The 15059-nt window shown below is 49.1% G+C and overlaps 1 protein-coding gene across 1 annotated transcript in view; it reads left to right on the top strand.

Moving 5' to 3' along the window:
- Window positions 1–351: 351 nt before the first annotated feature.
- Window positions 352–15059, top strand: part of LOC128666638 (40-kDa huntingtin-associated protein) — a 65423-nt gene continuing 50715 nt past the window's right edge. Inside the window, exons 1-7 of the mRNA XM_053721345.1 lie at window positions 352–462; window positions 3122–3168; window positions 3370–3442; window positions 6314–6473; window positions 11194–11262; window positions 11552–11672; window positions 12303–12395. Coding sequence (XP_053577320.1) covers window positions 404–462; window positions 3122–3168; window positions 3370–3442; window positions 6314–6473; window positions 11194–11262; window positions 11552–11672; window positions 12303–12395 — 622 coding nt within the window. The 5' untranslated portion in view covers window positions 352–403. The remainder of the gene's footprint in view (window positions 463–3121; window positions 3169–3369; window positions 3443–6313; window positions 6474–11193; window positions 11263–11551; window positions 11673–12302; window positions 12396–15059) is intronic.

The raw sequence follows: 15059 nt of genomic DNA, 5'->3' as shown, positions 1-15059 counted from the left end.
AGGCCCTGCGCAGGTTGGTATCTGGGAGCACAGCTGGCTGAGGCCCTGCGCAGGTTGGTATCTGGGAGTACAGCTGGTTCAGGCCCTGGGCAGGGTAGTATCTGAGACTGAGAGGCAATCACTATACAGCACAGTGACCGAGTTTTTCTACAGTTGCAGCATGTGTAATGTACTCTCTTGTACAGTGGTTACGACAGGTCTCACTTTACTGCAGCTCTACATAGTAACAATGTAACGGCGTTGATCGCTATGGACACGCAACCACACAACACCAGGCGCTAGACGTAGTTGTCAATCAGAATAATATTGCGGACGGTACAAGGGTAGCCCTTCCGGTATCGGACTGCCAGTCTCAACATGGCGCTGAGCTTGGCGGAAGTGATGCAGCTGTCACTGTGTAAAGATGGCGGCGGATGGCGATTTCCTACTGCGGTACAGACTGGTGTCTAATAAGCTGAAAAAGTGAGTGTACCGGGATTTCCTCTCTCTGTTGTTCCCTCTGCCGGTACCTCCTGTTACCCCCCTCCCCTGCACTGTACCCCTCCCTTCCCCCAGTTACTCCTGCACTTTATCGCTTATTTACCCCCGTTACCCCTCTCCTGCACGGTACTCCTCCTTTACTCCCTGTTACCCCCTCCCCTGCATTGTACCCCTCCCTTCCCCCAGTTACTTCTGCACTTTATCTCTTATTTACCCCTGTTACCCCCTTCCCCTGCACTGTACCCCTCCCTTATCCCTGTTACTTCCTTACCTCCTGTTACCCCCTCCCTTGCACTGTACCCCTCCCTTCCCCCTGTTACTCCTGCACTTTACCTATTATTTACCCCTGTTACCCCCTCCCCTGCACAGTACCCCTCCTTTACTTCCTGTTACCCCCTCTCCTGCACTGTACCCCTCCTTTACTCCCTGTTACCCCTCTCCTGCACTGTACCCCTCCTTTACTCCGTTACCCCCTCTCCTGCACTGTACCCCTCCTTTACTCCCTGTTACCCCCTCTCCTGCACTGTACCCCTCCTTTACTCCCTGTTACCCCCTCTCCTGCACTGTACCCCTCCTTTACTCCCTGTTACCCCTCTCCTGCACTGCACCCTTCCTTTACTCCCTGTTACCCTCTCTCCTGCACTGTAACCCTCCTTTACTCCCTGTTACCCCCTCTCCTGCACTGTAACCCTCCTTTACTCTCTGTTACCCCTCTTCTGCACTGTACCCCTCCTTTACTCCCCGTTACCCCCTCTCCTGCACTGTACCCCTCCTTTACTCCCCGTTACCCCCTCTCCTTCACTGTACCCCTCCTTTACTCCCCGTTACCCCCTCTCCTGCACTGTACCCCTCCTTTACTCCCTGTTACCCCCTCTTCTGCACTGTACCCCTCCTTTACTCCCTGTTACCCCCTCTCCTGCACTGTACCCCTCCTTTACTCCCTGTTACCCCCTCTCCTGCACTGTACCCCTCCTTTACTCCCTGTTACCCCCTCTCCTGCACTGTACCCCTCCTTTACTCCCTGTTACCCCCTCTCCTGCACTGTACCCCTCCTTTACTCCCTGTTACCCCCTCTCCTGCACTGTACCCCTCCTTTACTCCCTGTTACCCCCTCTCCTGCACTGTACCCCTCCTTTACTGCCTGTTACCCCCTCTCCTGCACTGTACCCCTCCTTTACTGCCTGTTACCCCCTCTCCTGCACTGTACCCCTCCTTTACTGCCTGTTACCCCCTCTCCTGCACTGTACCCCTCCTTTACTGCCTGTTACCCCCTCTCCTGCACTGTACCCCTCCTTTACTCCCTGTTACCCCCTCTCCTGCACTGTACCCCTCCTTTACTCCCTGTTACCCCCTCTCCTGCACTGTACCCCTCCTTTACTCCCTGTTACCCCCTCTCCTGCACTGTACCCCTCCTTTACTCCCTGTTACCCCCTCTCCTGCACTGTACCCCTCCTTTACTCCCTGTTACCCCCTCTCCTGCACTGTACCCCTCCTTTACTCCCTGTTACCCCCTCTCCTGCACGGTACCCCTCCTTTACTCCCTGTTACCCCCTCTCCTGCACGGTACCCCTCCTTTACTCCCTGTTACCCCCTCTCCTGCACTGTACCCCTCCTTTACTCCCTGTTACCCCCTCTCCTGCACGGTACCCCTCCTTTACTCCCTGTTACCCCCTCTCCTGCACTGTACCCCTCCTTTACTCCCTGTTACCCCCTCTCCTGCACTGTACCCCTCCTTTACTCCCTGTTACCCCCCTCTCCTGCACGGTACCCCTCCTTTACTCCCTGTTACCCCCTCTCCTGCACTGTTCCCTCCTTTACTCCCTGTTACCCCCTCTCCTGCACTGTACCCCTCCTTTACTCCCTGTTACCCCCTCTCTTGCACTGTACCCCTCCTTTACTCCCTGTTACCCCCTCTCCTGCACTGTACCGCTCCTTTACTCCCTGTTACCCCTTCACTTGCACTGTACCCCTCCTTTACTCCCTGTTACCCCTCTCCTGCACTGTACCCTTCCTTTACTCCCTGTTACCCCTCTCCTGCACTGTACCCCTCCTTTACTCCCTGTTACCCCCTCTCCTGCACTGTACCCCTCCTTTACTCCCTGTTACCCCTTCACTTGCACTGTACCCCTCCTTTACTCCCTGTTACCCCTTCACTTGCACTGTACCCCTCTTTTACTCCGTTACCCCTTCACTTGCACTGTACCCCATCTTCTGCCAGCTGCTTTTGCTCTGCATTTATCTCTCGTCTTTCTCTGTATTTACCCTTTCCCTGAACCTTTTGCAACACTCTATTTCGCCGTTCCCAGACCCTGTGCTCAGTATTTCCCCTTCCCTGTGCCTGCTGTCTGTCTGCCCTCCTCTCCTGCCTCTCTGTCCATCTTGACCCCCCACACCTCACCCTTAGCCTTTTTTTGCCTGCACCTTGTCACTTCTCTTCAGGGATCTCCTCTTATGCCTGTGCAGTATTTTGCTCAGCTTTTCACCCCATCACCGCGCATCTCAGGTTAACACAAATCAGTCAGTACTGGAGAGGGCAGAGGGGCGATATCAGTAGATTCCTCCAGCACTTGTCTGTTACACCCTGAACTGTAAGTAGGTGAGCGGGTCACACAGAGCTAATGCCAGCTTATGTTTTTTTCAGGAGATTTTTACGAAAACCAAATGTTGCTGAGGCCAGCGAGCAATTTGGTAAGTGACGTGTGCTATGCATGTGTATGTCCCTAGCTCCTCACTCATGTGGTGACCCCTGCAGCGCTGATGTTTATAAGGGAATGATCCTCTGCTTAAAACTGCTCAGGTGGCATTTAGAGTCCCATTAGATTGTGAGCTGTGTTATCACTTCATGTTCTGGTGAGAGTTTCTCTGTTCATATCGCTCTCTTTTTTTCAGGTCAGCTGGCGAAAGAGCTTAAGCAGCAGGACTGCCTACAGTATGCCGGCTTCTGTAACTTAGCTATGGCCCGGTGAGTGAACCTCTCCGCCAGCTCTACTCATACACACAGAGGTCTGACAAGGTGACGCATAACGCGCTGACTCCCTGACGCGCTGCAGCACAGTGTAATAAATACCTTAGCTAGGGTTATACAGCGGAATTAGCCAGAAGTGTGCTTATTGTGTATAGACCGCGCTACTCATACACACAGAGGTCTGACAAGGTGACACATAACGCGCTGACTCCCTGACCCGCTGCAGCACAGTGTAATAAATACCTTAGCTAGGGTTATACAGCGGAATTAGCCAGAAGTGTGCTTATTGTGTATAGACCGCGCTACTTATACACACAGAGACCTGACAAGGTGACGCATAACGCGCTGACTCCCTGACCCGCTGCAGCACAGTGTAATAAATACCTTAGCTAGGGTTATACAGCGGAATTAGCCAGAAGTGTGCTTATTGTGTATAGACCGCGCTACTCATACACACAGAGGTCTGACAAGGTGACGCATAACGCGCTGACTCCCTGACCTGCTGCAGCACAGTGTAATAAATACCTTAGCTAGGGTTATACAGCGGAATTAGCCAGAAGTTTGCTTATTGTGTATAAACCGCGCTACTCATACACACACAGAGGTCTGACAAGGTGACGCATAACGCGCTGGCTCTCTGATGCGCTGCAGCACAGTGTAATAAATACCTTAGCTAGGGTTATACAGCGGAATTAGCCAGAAGTGTGCTTATTGTGTATAGACCGCGCTACTCATACACACAGAGACCTGACAAGGTGACGCATAACGCGCTGACTCCCTGCCCCGCTGCAGCACAGTGTAATAAATACCTTAGCTAGGGTTATACAGCGGAATTAGCCAGAAGTGTGCTTATTGTGTATAGACCGCGCTACTCATACACACAGAGGTCTGACAAGGTGACGCATAACGCGCTGACTCCCTGCCCCGCTGCAGCACAGTGTAATAAATACCTTAGCTAGGGTTATACAGCGGAATTAGCCAGAAGTGTGCTTATTGTGTATAGACCGCGCTACTCATACACACAGAGGTCTGACAAGGTGACGCATAACGCGCTGACTCCCTGACCCGCTGCAGCACAGTGTAATAAATACCTTAGCTAGGGTTATACAGCGGAATTAGCCAGAAGTGTGCTTATTGTGTATAGACCGCGCTACTCATACACACAGAGACCTGACAAGGTGACGCATAACGCGCTGACTCCCTGCCCCGCTGCAGCACAGTGTAATAAATACCTTAGCTAGGGTTATACAGCGGAATTAGCCAGAAGTGTGCTTATTGTGTATAGACCGCGCTACTTATACACACAGAGACCTGACAAGGTGATGCATAACGCGCTGACTCCCTGACCCGCTGCAGCACATTGTAATAAATACCTTAGCTAGGGTTATACAGCGGAATTAGCCAGAAGTGTGCTTATTGTGTATAGACCGCGCTACTCATACACACAGAGGTCTGACAAGGTGACGCATAACGCGCTGACTCCCTGACCCGCTGCAGCACAGTGTAATAAATACCTTAGCTAGGGTTATACAGCGGAATTAGCCAGAAGTGTGCTTATTGTGTATAGACCGCGCTACTCATACACACACAGACCTGACAAGGTGACGCATAACGCGCTGACTCCCTGACCCGCTGCAGCACAGTGTAATAAATACCTTAGCTAGGGTTATACAGCGGAATTAGCCAGAAGTGTGCTTATTGTGTATAGACCGCTCTGTCATCCTGTATGGGGCATGTGCACACTTCCTGCTTCTATGCACTTCAGGTCATTGCAGGGAAAAGCTATCACAAACACAACAAATCGAGCAAGAAAGGGACTGTACATAGAGGGAGGTAAATGGGAAAGCCTAGTAACAGAGACAGACAATATCGGTTTTCCCTACGTAGATGTGATGGCGAGTTTATACCCGAGACGTGTGCTTGTCTTTAGTGGGGAGTGACAGTTTATGCCTGAGACGTGTGCTTGTCTTTAGTGGGGAGTGACAGTTTATACCCGAGACGTGTGCTTGTCTTTAGTGGGGAGTGACAGTTTACACCCGAGGCGTGTGCTTGTCTTTAGTGGGGAGTGACAGTTTATACCTGAGACGTGTGCTTGTCTTTAGTGGGGAGTGACAGTTTATACCCGAGACGTGTGCTTGTCTTTAGTGGGGAGTGACAGTTTATACCCGAGGCGTGTGCTTGTCTTTAGTGGGGAGTGACAGTTTATACCTGAGACGTGTGCTTGTCTTTAGTGGGGAGTGACAGTTTATACCCGAGGCGTGTGCTTGTCTTTAGTGGGGAGTGACAGTTTACACCCGAGGCGTGTGCTTGTCTTTAGTGGGGAGTGACAGTTTACACCCGAGGCGTGTGCTTGTCTTTAGTGGGGAGTGACAGTTTATACCCGAGGCGTGTGCTTGTCTTTAGTGGGGAGTGACAGCTTATACCCGAGGCGTGTGCTTGTCTTTAGTGGGGAGTGACAGTTTACACCCGAGGCGTGTGCTTGTCTTTAGTGGGGAGTGACAGTTTACACCCGAGGCGTGTGCTTGTCTTTAGTGGGGAGTGACAGTTTACACCCGAGGCGTGTGCTTGTCTTTAGTGGGGAGTGACAGTTTATACCCGAGGCGTGTGCTTGTCTTTAGTGGGGAGTGACAGTTTACACCCGAGGCGTGTGCTTGTCTTTAGTGGGGAGTGACAGTTTACACCCGAGGCGTGTGCTTGTCTTTAGTGGGGAGTGACAGTTTACACCCGAGGCGTGTGCTTGTCTTTAGTGGGGAGTGACAGTTTACACCCGAGGCGTGTGCTTGTCTTTAGTGGGGAGTGACAGTTTATACCTGAGATGTTGTACATGGATGCAGTGTAATGTAGAGTTTAATACATCTATTACTGCAGATGTGAGCAGACACTATTTAATGCCCCTGGAGAAGCCATGGCTCTAACTGAAGCTGCTCGTCTGTTCCTGCAAGAGGAGAAGGAAACACAGCGCTTAAAATGTCCAGGGTTTGAGGAGCATTTACAGGCGGCTATCAACTGCTACAGCTTTGCCATTAAGGTGAGAGGACTAATGGCTGTGACGTGTGTGATGAGAGCAGGATGTGATGTCACTAGTATGTGGGCGGGGCTTAGGTCCGGTGTCTGTGTCGCGGTTAGTTTAGTACAATCAACCTGGCTAGATGTATATTGCTATGCTCTGTAATAAAATAGAGTTGTACCATCATTGCTGTGTCCTGCATGTGTCCTGCATCTCATGACATGGTGTCAGAAGTTCTGGCCTGCGCTTCTGTTCCTGATCGATTGCGATGTCAAAGTTTACCCCACCTGAGCCTTTTGACTTCTCTCAGCCTGCAGCTTGGCCCACATGGCGTCAGCGGTTTCAGCGCTTCAGGATTGCATCCAAACTGAACAAGGAGAGTGGTGAAGTACAAGTTAATTCTCTTTTATACTCTAGGGGGAAAGATGTGGAGCCAGTGTTCAATGCTTTTACTTTCCAAGAGGGGGAAGAATTTGACTTTGAAATAGTTATGGATAAACTCAGTGCCCACTTTGTGCCCAAAAGAAATGTGATCCATGAGAGAGCTTGTTTTCACAAACGTAATCAGCGTGTGGGAGAATCTGTGGAGTCATTTGTGCGCAGCCTGTATGAATTAGCTGAATTCTGTGAGTTTGGTGTTGCTAAAGAAGAGCAAATCAGAGACAGAATAGTTATTGGAATTGCAGATGCTGAAGTCTCCCTGAAGCTGCAGTTAGAGCCTGATTTAACGTTAGACGGGGCTATTAGGATGGCCCGCCAGAGTGAACTGGTGAAAAAGCAAAGTGCTGATCTGAGGTCTGAGAGATTTGTGGATGAAGTGCAACAGTCTAGGAAAACTGCTAGTGAAAGGCACAGTGTGAGCGGTAGATCTAAAGTACTGGAAAGGCCTAGAAGTGGATGGGGCGCAACATGGCCGATGCACGCGGTGCTACCGTGCCCATGATCAGAGTGTTATATGCCCGGCCAGGGATAAAAGATGCAGAAAATGTAACAGAATGGGCCATTTTGAAGTGGTGTGTAAAACTGAATACATTAAGGAGATGCAGGTTGACGGTGACCAGGAGGGTCAGGAAGTGTCTTTTGTGGGGTCCGTTGTGGAACGGCCAAACTCAGAGGAAGATTGGAAAGTTATTTTTACTGTAATGGGAGACAAAGTTGATTTTAAGATTGACACAGGAGCAGATATCACTGTAATGTCTTTTGCTGAATTTATGAAACTGCCTCGACAGCCCCAGCTGGCGAAGGTTACTACAAATGTCCATAGTCCTGGTGGCCGCATTGATTGTGCGGGGAAATTTCTTGCCAGCTGTGAGTACAAGCAAAGAAAGTTCACCATGTGGGTGCGTGTGATTCGAGGTCAGTGTGTTAACAATTTATTGAGCAGAAAAGCAGCCTGTGACTTGGGCCTCGTGGCCAGAGTGAATGAGATTTCCGAAGATATGTTTGGCGAGTTGGGCCTCCTGAATTGCAAACCAGTTCGTATAGCACTTAAAAGTGACGCAGTCCCATATAGTATTTCTACTCCTCGTAGAATTCCGTTCCCGCTCATGCCTCAAGTGGAGAAGGAGCTTATGCGCATGAAGTCTATGGGGGTTATTGAAGAGGTTGTTGAAGCGACTGATTGGTGTGCCCCCATTGTTCCAGTTGCAAAGAAAAACGGAGAGGTGCGCATCTGTGTGGACCTGAAAAAGTTGAATGAGGCAGTGAAGAGAGAGAGATTTGTGCTGCCGACATTAGAAGATATAGCTCCAAAGTTGGCTGGGGCGAAGTTCTTTTCCACATTAGACGCTTCTAGCGGCTTTTGGCAGATCCCCCTGGATCCAAAGTGCCGCAAACTGACTACCTTTATCACACCGGTAGGTCGGTTCTGCTTCTGCAGACTCCCCTTTGGGATATCCTCCGCTCCTGAAATCTTTCAAAGGGAAATTAGTTCTCTCCTGAGTGACCACGTGGGCACAGCGGTCGTCATGGACGACATTCTAGTGTATGGGTCTACAGTGGAGGAGCATGATCAGCGTTTGAGTTGTGTACTACAGGCTATCAAAGAGTCTGGGCTGAAGCTGAATAAAGAAAAATGTCATTTTAGGAAAACTGAATTATGTTACTTTGGGCATATCATCAACGGGGATGGCATCAAGCCAGACCCCGAGAAAATTCGTGCTATTGAACAGATGAAAAGCCCTTCTGATGTACATGAGCTGAGACAGATATTGGGCCTTGTAAATTACGTGGGCAAGTTTCTTCCAGATTTATCAACAGTTTTACACCCTATCACAGAGTTGCTTAAGAAAGATGTTGCCTGGGTCTGGGGACCTTCACAAGAAAAAGCTTTCCTGCATGCCAAGTCCCTGCTGGGGTCTTCCCCAGTGCTGGGGTTCTACGACCCTTCAAAAAAGACTGTGGTTAGTGCCGATGCAAGCAGTTATGGGTTGGGGGCTGCACTCCTGCAGCTGAACAAAAATAAACTACAGCCCATCGCCTACTGTTCCCGCACACTGACGGCTGCAGAGTTAAAATACGCTCAAATTGAGAGAGTGCCTGGCTGCAGTTTGGGCCTGTGAGCGCTTCCAGCGCTATCTAGTGGGTTTGGAGAAATTTAGTCTGGAAACTGACCACAAACCGCTAGTCCCTCTAATCAACTCTTATGACATTGACAAAACACCCTTGAGATGCCAGAGACTTTTAATGAGACTGCTCAGGTTCAATGTTCAGGCAGTGCATGTGCCGGGGAAACAACTGGTTGTGGCAGATACACTATCCAGGCTCCCGCTGGCTGCTGCTGAAGAATCCTCCACAGAATCGGCTGTGAAAGTGTATGTTGATTCAGTTCTGGCCTCTAAGTCCATTTCTTCAAGGAAACTGGAAGAGATAAAGAAAGAGACATATTTGGACACAGATCTGCAAGAAGTTATAAGGTACATAAAAGAAGGCTGGCCCGAGAGCCGGGCAGCCTGGATGTCTTTAAATGCTTACCAGCCAGAGAGGTCGCAGCTCACGGAGCTTGAGGGGTTGGTGCTGTTCCAGGACCGCATTGTAATTCCTGTCAGCATGAGGAAGGAGATGTTAAACAGAATTCACGATGGCCACTTAGGCATTACAAAGTGCAGGGAAAGGGCAGCTACAGCTGTGTGGTGGCCTGGGATCAGCTCCGACATTGCAAATCATGTGCCTTTTGCCGGGAACGCCGGCCTACTCAGAGAAGGGAGCCCTTGATGTCTACTCCGCTGCCTGCGGGGCCGTGGCAGAAAATAGCTGCTGATTTGTGCGAACTGCACAGGAAAAAGTTCCTTGTTGTGATCGACTACTATTCCAGGCATTTGGAGATTGCACCCCTGAATGATATCACAAGTCAGGCCGTTATCATTCGCCTGAAGAGCTTGTTCGCCCGCTGGGGAATTCCAATGGAGCTAGTGAGTGATAATGGTATGCAGTTCGCTTCTACAGAGTTCAGTGCTTTTAGCAGGGAGTATGATTTTGTACATTCCACGTCAAGTCCACATTATCCGCAGGCCAACGGAATGGCTGAAAGGGCAGTTCAAACAACAAAATTCATTCTAAAGCAATCTGAGCCGTACCTAGCCCTCTTGTCATACAGGGCGACGCCCATTCAAGCTACCGGGTTTAGCCCGGCACAGCTGATGCTAGGACGCCAGATTCGCACCACTTTATCCTCAGTGGGTGTCTTCAAGCCGCCTGGCCCTGTTCCTCTGGACGAAGTCCTTAGGAGGGATGAAGAGGCCAAAAAGGGTTATCGTTTCTTCTACGACAGGAGACATTCTGTCTGGCCCTTACAGGAACTGAAAGCGGGCCAAAGTGTCAGAATTAAACTGGACGATGAGAAGAAATGGAAGACACCTGCTACGGTAGTTGGCCGCTCTCCAGAACCAAGGTCTTATACAGTCCTTACTGAGGGAGGGACGGTTACACGCCGTAACCGAAGACATCTTCAGCCTGTACCTGAGAGTCTGGAACTGGATGCCTCAGTACCACCGCCGGTGGGATCCCCTGTTCTAAGAGAGGTGCCTTCCCCTCAGCAAGATCACAGCGGGGATATGTCTTTGCCTCCAGCAGACTCTAATTCACCACCTTCTGTATCAGAGGACAGTTCATGCAAAGTTACATCAAGCGGAAGCGTGGTGAAACTTCCGGCCCGATATATAGGGACTGACTTTAGCTAGAACAGTGACCGGAAGTATGGGAAGAATAATCCCATGGTCACTGTGGACTAGGGTAGTCTACCCCGATGTCCAAGTCAGGATGTAATTTATTTGTTTATGTTTTCTAACCTATTTGTTCATATAATGTTCTAAAAAAAAAAATGTTGTTGTAAACTCTGTTCGTACACCTTGTTATTTGTTATATGCAAATGTATGCTTCGCCTTTGAAAAAGGGGAAGATGTGATGAGAGCAGGATGTGATGTCACTAGTTTGGGGGCGGGGCCTAGGTCCGGTGTCTGTGTCGCAGTTAGTTTAGTACAATCAACCTGACTAGATGTGTATTGCTATGCTCTGCAATAAAATAGAGTTGTACCATCATTGCTGTGTCCTGCATATGTCCTGCATCTCATGACAACGTGTATAATAAGTAACTACTTACATGACGCAAATAAGGGGTCCCTGCTTGCACCCGTGGCACATATAAGGGGTACCTGCTTGCGTCCATGGCGTGTTTAAGGGGTCGCTGCTTGTGCCGCTGTTTGTGCACAGACACTTCTCAGATATAAATGTTTATTTTCTACAGGTTTACATAGAACTGAACCAACCAGTGATGGCGGCGAGTCTTTGCCTGGAGCTGGGAAACGCATTGAAGGTTTGGATATATGGTGCTTTGTGTGTGACCATTACTGGTTACATTATAGTGGGAGAGTGCGTATTAGCTGTGATTGCCGTTACACTGAGCTTTGTTCTGTTTGTTATTCCGTCAGTCACACCTCTTCCTGTACATCACTGACCCCTCGGTATAATGTTCCTCTCTATTCTCTCTCTATCTCTATTCTTTCTTTCTTTCTATTTCTTTCTTTCTTTCTTTCTATTCTTTCTTTCTTTCTATTCTTTCTTTCTTTCCCGTGCACTCACATATCTACTCTCTCAACCCTCAGGATATGAGTAAGCTGGGCGAAGCAATGGTGTATTTCCAGCGTGCGGCCGAGTTACAGACACAGGTTCCTATCGAGTGTCTCCTGTCGCTGGGATACGTAGCTTCGTGTAAAATCATGACACGTGAGTCTCCTGCACAGTTTTGTGATCATATTAACTTGTATACTGCAGCAGGGGATATAAAAGCAAAATGGTATCTACTGAGGCTACACACACACACTTACACACACACACACACACACACACACACACACACACACACACACAAATATTACACACACAGTAACTAGTAAGTTACAGATTCTGACAGCTGATAAGGAAAAGTGCATCCTTTCCCTCGGCTTATGTATATACCTGGTAATCTTGTATTCCCTTTGTCCTTACCACTTCTACTGCAGGTCTGTTCCATGAGCGAACCGCCCTGTCTGTAGTTCTGCAAATTTCCCCTAAATCTGTGGAATTCTCATTGTGATTGTAATAGAGGAAATCACTCCGATTTGTGTATGATGTGAGGATCTGATGTCACTGAAACAATATGTAGTATCAGTGGCTATTATTGGTTACTGTAACCCACAGGGTCAGTAATATGTTAGTTTGGTACATAGATGAGAGGGCAGCCATCTTGCCATACACAGATGTTACTGTTATGTTTGTGCGCTCTGTTGTGTGCAGGAGCTTTTTAGGTGGGGAGGTACCAGCGTTCTATTCACTAGCGCACTGGTTATTTACGTATAACATTTCTTGTTGCTGTAGGTGACTATGACGGAGCTCTGGCCGTGTTCACAGAGATGCAGCTTCTGGCCCAGGAGAAGGGTCTGCACACAGCAGGGAGCAGCTTGCCTGTGGGTAAGGTGGGAGAGTAGCGCAGGGCACCCAAGCAGATGCTTACATGTCACAACTGCCAGAGTGAGGCTGTCCATAGCCACCATATTGTAATTACCAGAAAACGGGTTGTCAGAAAGTTACATTTGTGTTCCAGAAATCATTTTACCCTCCTCTTCTATGCCAGTTCATCACTACCTGCCCCTCTGGTCACTGCATTAGCCCTCGTTCAGAGTATCTGCCCCTCTGGTCACTGCATTAGTAGTATCTGCCCCTCTGGTCACTGCATTAGTAGTATCTGCCCCTCTGGTCACTGCATTAGTAGTATCTGCCCCTCTGGTCACTGCATTAGTAGTATCTGCCCCTCTGGTCACTGCATTAGTAGTATCTGCCCCTCTGGTCACTGCATTAGTAGTATCTGCCCCTCTGGTCACTGCATTAGTAGTATCTGCCCCTCTGGTCACTGCATTAGCCCTCATTCAGAGTATCTGCCCCTCTGGTCACTGCATTAGCCCTCGTTCAGAGTATCTGCCCCTCTGGTCCCCTCATTAGCCCTCGTTCAGAGTATCTGCCCCTCTGGTCACTGCATTAGCCCTCTGGCAGAGTATCTGCCCCTCTGGTCACTGCATTAGCCCTCTGGCAGAGTATCTGCCCCTCTGGTCACTGCATTAGCCCTCTGGCAGAGTATCTGCCCCTCTGGTCACTGCATTAGCCCTCGTTCAGAGTATCTGCCCCTCTGGTCACTGCATTAGCCCTCTGGCAGAGTATCTGCCCCTCTGGTCACTGCATTAGCCCTCGTTCAGAGTATTTGCCCCTCTGGTCACTGCATTAGCCCTCGTTCAGAGTATTTGCCCCTCTGGTCACTGCATTAGCCCTCGTTCAGAGTATTTGCCCCTCTGGTCACTGCATTAGCCCTCGTTTAGAGTATCTGCCCCTCTGGTCACTGCATTAGCCCTCGTTTAGAGTATCTGCCCCTCTGGTCACTGCATTAGCCCTCGTTCAGAGTATCTGCCCCTCTGGTCACTGCATTAGCCCTCGTTCAGAGTATCTGCCCCTCTGGTCACTGCATTAGCCCTCGTTCAGAGTATCTGCCCCTCTGGTCACTGCATTAGCCCTCGTTCAGAGTATCTGCCCCTCTGGTCACTGCATTAGCCCTCGTTCAGAGTATCTGCCCCTCTGGTCACTGCATTAGCCCTCGTTCAGAGTATTTGCCCCTCTGGTCACTGCATTAGCCCTCGTTCAGAGTATCTGCCCCTCTGGTCACTGCATTAGCCCTCGTTTAGAGTATCTGCCCCTCTGGTCACTGCATTAGCCCTCGTTCAGAGTATCTGCCCCTCTGGTCACTGCATTAGCCCTCGTTCAGAGTATCTGCCCCTCTGGTCACTGCATTAGCCCTCGTTCAGAGTATCTGCCCCTCTGGTCACTGCATTAGCCCTCGTTCAGAGTATCTGCCCCTCTGGTCACTGCATTAGCCCTCGTTCAGAGTATCTGCCCCTCTGGTCACTGCATTAGTAGTATCTGCCCCTCTGGTCACTGCATTAGTAGTATCTGCCCCTCTGGTCACTGCATTAGTAGTATCTGCCCCTCTGGTCACTGCATTAGTAGTATCTGCCCCTCTGGTCACTGCATTAGTAGTATCTGCCCCTCTGGTCACTGCATTAGTAGTATCTGCCCCTCTGGTCACTGCATTAGTAGTATCTGCCCCTCTGGTCACTGCATTAGTAGTATCTGCCCCTCTGGTCACTGCATTAGTAGTATCTGCCCCTCTGGTCACTGCATTAGTAGTATCTGCCCCTCTGGTCACTGCATTAGTAGTATCTGCCCCTCTGGTCACTGCATTACCCCTCTGGTCACAGTAAAACTAGTTTATTTTCAGCTGGAGCTCAGTGCTGGGATAAGCCTCATATTGCCTTTTACTGGAGCAAATGCAAGAACCTTGTCAATGGTATATGTATCCCCCTCACTCGTATTAGCCTTAATGCTTTTAGTGAACGTTACTGTGCACGGAGCATATGCGCGTATGTCTTGTGCACCTGCTCAGAGCTCACTAGAGATGATGCACATCAAGCAACCACTAGCACAATATGTACTGGGTAAGCAAAGACTGTGTTTAAAAGAGTGTGCACAAGACATACGTGCATATGCTCCATGCACGGTAAATGCTGTTACTGACACAGCCTTTATTAGAAGCATTATTTCTGCAACATGCATTTATTCACAGCTGGAACACACTTATGTATATGTCCCTATAAAGCAACAGTAAATTCTGTGTTTGTACAGCTGTGTCCCCAACCACATAGCACAACAGCGGGGTGTATACCGGCGCCCCTGTGTGTACGGTAGCACAGATCTCGCTCTCGCTGTTTTGCTAAACCTTCTGATTGGCTTTGCCAACTCCTTATTATACTGTAATAAAGCAAATGAATTATGCTGCTCAGTATATGATAAGCTCTGTGCTGAGGATGCAGCATAACATACATCACCATTATATTTTTTTATATATACACAAAATAGTATATTGCCGCACATCCACTTTTATATTATCAAAACATTTTAAATATTGCAAAAAATCTTAGTCACACAATATGGCCATATTTTGCTTAGGTGATTTTTTGCAATATTTTAAATGTTTTGATAATATAAAAGTGGATGTGCGACAATATTCTATTTTGTGTAATTATTTAGTTG

This window comes from Bombina bombina, chromosome 7, assembly GCF_027579735.1.
Source record: "Bombina bombina isolate aBomBom1 chromosome 7, aBomBom1.pri, whole genome shotgun sequence".
NCBI lineage: Eukaryota > Metazoa > Chordata > Amphibia > Anura > Bombinatoridae > Bombina > Bombina bombina.
Note: the sequence above shows the minus strand (reverse complement) of the source record. Positions and strands in the feature narration are given on the sequence as shown.